General features: G+C 41.2%; 1 protein-coding gene across 1 annotated transcript; it reads right to left on the reverse strand.

Moving 5' to 3' along the window:
* LOC107640617 lies at nt 1,982-2,473 on the reverse strand. The gene has a single exon (XM_016344127.1). The coding sequence runs from the start codon at nt 2,471-2,473 to the stop codon at nt 1,982-1,984; it is 492 nt and encodes a 163-aa protein (XP_016199613.1).

A 6,030-nucleotide genomic window follows, 5' to 3' on the forward strand; every position in this document is an offset into this window, starting at 1 on the left:
TGTCTTTTTCCAAAACATCAATGTTAGCAACGCTCCTAGTCTTGGTGATGAGGGGCTTAGCTCGTGGGCCTTGTTGTGCTTTGCTAGTAGACCGTGATGGTGCCTTCTTGGGCACCTTTCCATTGTCTCTTTTGAGCACCATCCTAGAAAAGAAGGAAAGGTGTTGAAATTAAGCTTAAAGAGGTGCCCAGAAAGAATAATCATGCAAGTGATAAAGCACAAAAGAATAAATGGCTTAGATACATGACAGCTGCAACATGTAACTAAGGCAATAATGAAGATCATAGCTAGTCACTAGCATGTGATACATGAGTGGCATAGGCATGCAACCAAGAAGCATGAGAAGTGCACACTCTTAACAACAACAACAAGAAGTAAGAAAAATAGGGAATGAGCTTGTAAAAATGAAGCAAGAAATGTAGTAAGCATCAATGTATACATGAACAAACAAGTGAATGTGAAAGAATACCAAAATAGAGAACACTTAGTCAAAATAATTCCAAGAAGTCATACGGGTCTTTCATCAAACACTTGGTGTGCATCCCTTTATGACAAAAACTTAGAGAAGAGTGACAATGTAGCATCCCATAAAGCATCAACAATCATCATATCACACCACTAAATACAAAAGAAAGCAAGTAAATCAAACAAACTCATCAATGCAAGAGTAAGCTCCACTTAGAACACCCATGAGAAAATGAAAATAAGGAAATAAAATGCAATAAACAAAGAGAACATGAATGCAACTACTTAAAAAAAAAAGAGTAAGAGCATGTAATTAAGGGAGTGGAAAAAGAGAAAAGGAAACAAAAAATTAGAAAGGAGGGGTACCTTGAAGGGGAAGAAAGAGATAGGTTATGGAGGTGAGAGAAAGGTTAGTGAAGAAGAAGAGAGGGAGGAGAGAAAAGAGAGGTGTGGGTCCGCCGGAGGTGGTGGTTGCCACCAGTGCTGGCAGAGAAGAGGAGGTAGGGATGGTAGAGGATGGGAGAGGTGAAGAAGAGGGGTGGTGGTAAGAAGAAAGAAAGAAAATGGAGGGAGAAAGGCACACTCTCATTCAATTGGTTCGCGAAACCGACGCGTGCGCGCCATGCATGCATGCGCGCGCATGGGCAAAATCACGGTGTGCGTGTGCATGAAGTAGCGAAATGTGAGTGTGCGCGCTAGCGCCAGTTGCGCATGTGCGTGCATATGTGTTGTGCCCTCAGCACAAGTTGGGCACAACTCTGGCCCAACTCTCGGAAAAAAGTACCAGAAAGTAAAATTTGTTGAGCGACGCGGACGCGCACGGTGCGCTGAGGCGTCGATTGGCATTATGGTCGAGGTACGCGTGCGCACCAGGTGTGCTTACGCGTGAGTTGAGCTGGGCCAGTAGCATGAAATTGGCCCAACAAGGGCACAACTATCTAGACGATGGCCCAGGGTCGCAAAACGCAGTAGTGACGCGTACGCGGCTAATGCGCGCATGCGTGTTTTTGCGTGAATTGACATGGACGCGTACGTGTCTCGTGCGCGCACGGGTGATGTTGGTTATGCCCAGGGCCCAAAGCTGGCCCAGAATTTGCACAACTCTCTGGTAAATGGCCCATGAGTTGTGAAAGCCTAGGGATGCATACGCGCACAGTGCGCGCATGCGTGCCCCCTCCTTTTTTTTGAATGGAAAAATGCCTAATTATCATGTATTAACTGGCCAAACAAGCCAAAGAAGTCAAAAACACCTAAAATCATTGCAAAATCTAAAGAGAAGTGTGCTTCTACCACACAATCAAGTCATTCATGGAAAAATCAATGCAAGTCTTGATGAACAAGTTATCCAAGGTAGTCACAAGCAATTCTAATCAAGCAAAAGTGTAGCTAAGCAATTACAAAACAATGAAGAATTAAAAAATTGTACACAAAGGGGAGAAAGGATAGATCTCACCATGGTGGGGTGTCTCCCACCTTGCACTTTTGTTTAATGTCCTTAAGTTGGACTTTCACTTGTTCATTGCTCTTTGTCAAGAGGTGCATCTTCCAAAAGGAATACCTCAATATCTTTGTTTCTCTTCATTTGCTCACCAAGATACAACTTGAGACGGTGCCCATTGACCTTGAAGATATCCGGACTTGAGGGATGGCACAAATGGTAAACCCCATAGGGTTCCGCCTTCACTACTTGATATGGTCCTTCCCATTTTGACCTTAGTTTGCTGGGCAACAATCTCAATCTAGAATTGTAAAGAAGGACAAGATCACCGGCCTTGAATTCTTTGCCTCTTATGTTCCTATCATGGACGACTTTCATTTTCTCCTTGTAAAGTCTAGAGTTCTCATAAGCTTCAAGCCTCAAAGATTCAAACTCCGCTAATTGTAGCTTCCTCTCAATTCTGGATCCACCCAAACTCGGATTACACTCCTTGATGGCCCAATATGCCTTGTGCTCTATTTCTACCGGCAAATGGCAAGCTTTGCCGTACACCAATCGAAAGGGGCTCATGCCAATTGGCGTTTTGTATGCCGTTCGGTAGGCCCATAATGCATCGGTGAGCTTGGCACTCCAATCTTTCCTATTGGGTTTCACAATCCTTTCCAAGATACATTTATTCTCCCGATTGGAAACTTCGGCTTGGCCATTTGTTTGTGGGTGGTAGGCCGTGGCTACTTTATGCATGATGCCATCTTTCTTCATTAGTCCGTCCATTCTTTTGTTACAAAAGTGTGAACCTTGGTCGCTCACTATTGCTCGTGGCGATCCAAATCTACAAATGATATTATTTCTCACAAAAGAAAGGACCACATTAGCATCATTCGTCCGGGAGGGTATTGCTTCCACCCATTTGGACACATAATCAACGGCGAGTAGAATGTAGAGGAAACCATTAGAATTTGGGAATGGCCCCATGAAGTCAATTCCCCACACGTCAAAAATCTCACAAAATAGCATGGTTCGTTGGAGAATTTCATCCTTCTTAGAGATATTACCAAATCTAATGCATTGAGAACAAGATTTACAAAAATGAGAAGAGTCCTTGAAAAGAGTTGGCCAACAAAAGCCACAATCTAGGATTTTCCTTACCGTTCTTTGAGGTCCAAAATGGCCTCCTCCTTCGGAGGAGTGGCAAGCTTCCAAGACTAAGTAGAATTCAGTTTGTGGAATGTACCTCCGAATTACTTGATCCGCCCCACATCTCCAAAGGTATGGGTCATCCCACACATAGTATTTGGATTCACTTTTTAGCTTATCCCTTTGGTGTTTGGGGAGATTAGGAGGGAAGGAGCGAGATACTAAGTAATTGGCGATTGGTGCATACCAAGGAATGGTTTCAGATTGCATGCAAGCCCTTAAAGGGAAATGAATCATTGATAGGAGTAGTATAGCTTTTTGTATGTTCAAGGTGACTTAAATGGTCCGCCACTAGATTTTGCGTACCACTCCTATCCTTGATTTCCAAGTCAAATTATTGCAATAATAAAACCCATCTAATCAATCTCGGTTTGGATTCCTTCTTAGCCAACAAATACTTTAATGCTGCATCATCTGAGTACACTACCACCTTTGAACCGAGAAGATATGCTCGTAACTTGTCCAAGGCAAAAACTATGGCCAAAAGTTCTTTTTCGGTAGTAGTGTAGTTGGATTTGGCTCCATCTAATGTTTTTGATGCATAGGCTATGACATATGGATTCTTACCCTCGCGTTGTGCTAACGCGGCTCCCACGGTAAAATTTGAAGCATCACACATTATTTCAAATGACCAACTCCAATCCGGCCCTAGCACAATGGGAGCTTGGGTCAATGCTACCTTGAGCTTGTCGAAAGCCTCCATGCATTCCTTACTTAAATCAAACTCAATATCCTTTTGTAGCAACCTTGAGATAGGCAATGCTACCATGCTAAAATTCTTGATGAATCTCTGATAAAATCCTGCATGTCCAAGAAAAGAGCGGACCTCCCTCTCGGAAGAGGGGTAAGGCAAACTAGATATGACATTAATTTTAGCCGGATCTACGGAGATACCATCTTTTGAAACAATATGTCCTAAAACAATGCCTTGCTTGACCATGAAATGACACTTCTAGAAATTTAAGACAAGGTTAGACAAGGTTGGTTTTAGTACATCTTTCCAAAACTTTTTCAAGACTATCCAAGCAATGATCAAAGGAATCACCATATACCGTGAAATCATCCATGAATACCTCCATGCATTGCTCTAGAAAATTTGCAAAGATGCTCATCACGTATGATAGACAATCCAGACAATCAGAGCAGACAATCCAGACGTTAGAAGACATGTTACGATCATGTATGATAGACAACCAAAGCAGCTGGGATAAGTATTTGCTATTGGTCGAATTTGTCTACAACAACAGTTGCCAATAAAGTATCGGGATGGCACCATATGAAGCTCTCTACGAAAGAAGATGTTGGACACCATTGTGTTGGAATGACAATGGAAAAGCTAGTGTCTTAGGTCCAAACTTAGTGTAAGAAACTACTGAGAAGATAAAGGAGATTCGTTGGAAGATCCAGACAGCATAAAGCTGTCCAAAGAGCTATGCCAATAATAGACGTAGACCCTTAGAGTTTAGTGAAGGAAACCGTGTCTTTCTAGAAGTAACTTTGATTATTGGAATAGGTAGAGCCCTTAAGACTAAAAAGCTTAACCCACGATACATAGAACCTTTCCAAATACTTAAAAGAGTCGGTCTAGTAGCTTATCAAATAGTCCTTCCTCCTTATTTATCAAACCTTCATGATGTTCTTCACGTCTCGCAACTTAAGAAATATATTCCCGACAAGAGTCACGTTTTACAACCAGAGACAGTACAGTTACGAAATGATTTGACATATCAAGCATCACCAGTTCAGATAGTAGAAAGAAGTGATAAGCAGCTAAGAGGAAAAGTTGTTCGCTTAGTCAAAGTAGCTTGGGAACCAAGAGGAGAAGAAGAGCACAGTTGGGAACTGAAAGATAAGATGAAAGCTAATTACCCGCATCTATTCCTAGGTAACTGAAATTTTGAGGGCAAAATTTTCTTTTAGGAGGGTAGAATGTAACAACCCTGATTTTCGAGTACATGAGATATTTTCTGAAAGTACGGATTTCTCCGGAAGATCAGTAAAGGGAACACCTCTGTTATATTATCAAGCATTTCAATCCTCATTATCATTATGTCATCCTTAAGCTAGAACCTCCTCTGAGGCAAGCTCGATAATGCAATCGCGAAGAACCTAGCTTTTGAACCGTATCGGTTGGCAGTTTTGATTCTGATTTTCGTAAATAGTCTCTGTTTGATGAACCGGACTTGATTCATGAGAGGAGAGAGATAATAGTATAATATTTTCATTATATTAGTATTAGAAAATGTTTGAATGATATTATAAGGTTACCTGGTCTGTTTTTGTTAAAAACAGAAAATCGGTTTAACCGGGTTTACGGTTTACTGGTGCAGCTTAGCACCAGCACTCTCTGATGAATTTAGCAATGCTAAGGCCTCATTATACATGTTCTATTCTCATAATAAATATGTTACTAGTGTCATTTATTCTAGTAGCTCAGAAAATAATTTTTAGAGATGCTTTTACGAGTGTTCTGATACACCTAGTTTTAGTAGTTGTACACCAAAGATATTTTAATATTATTTTAATCCACCTCCAAGCCAACCAATCACCACTCACCTTACACCCCCAAGACCTCCAAGGCTGTCTCATTTCATCATTTTGGCCGAAAATAACAAGAGAGAAAAGAGAGAAACTTTCATGAACACTTAATCTTCAAAGCTTGATTTCTTCTGAACTAAAACTCAAATCAAAACTCCGATTTCACCAAAATGATCCTTTCTTCTTCCTCTACATAACCATATAACGTATCAAGGCTGGAAATAAGGTGATATGGCTGTCTCCCTCCCTCTTCAATTCGGTTTTTAAGGAAACATGCTTAAACAAGTGTTTTCTTGATGTTCTTCCTTAGATCTCTTGTTTAGCTTGACTTGTGGGCCAAAGATCTTTGATTTCATGCATGTTTAAGGTGAGGATAACCTTCCTAAGATGCT

The sequence above is a fragment of the Arachis ipaensis genome, chromosome B05, assembly GCF_000816755.2.
Source record: "Arachis ipaensis cultivar K30076 chromosome B05, Araip1.1, whole genome shotgun sequence".
Taxonomy (NCBI): Eukaryota; Viridiplantae; Streptophyta; class Magnoliopsida; order Fabales; family Fabaceae; genus Arachis; species Arachis ipaensis.

Excerpts from the sequence above, each read along its gene's own strand:
- LOC107640617 (XM_016344127.1), bottom strand. The coding sequence starts at position 2,473 with ATGAGCCCCTTTCGATTGGTGTACGGCAAAGCTTGCCATTTGCCGGTA.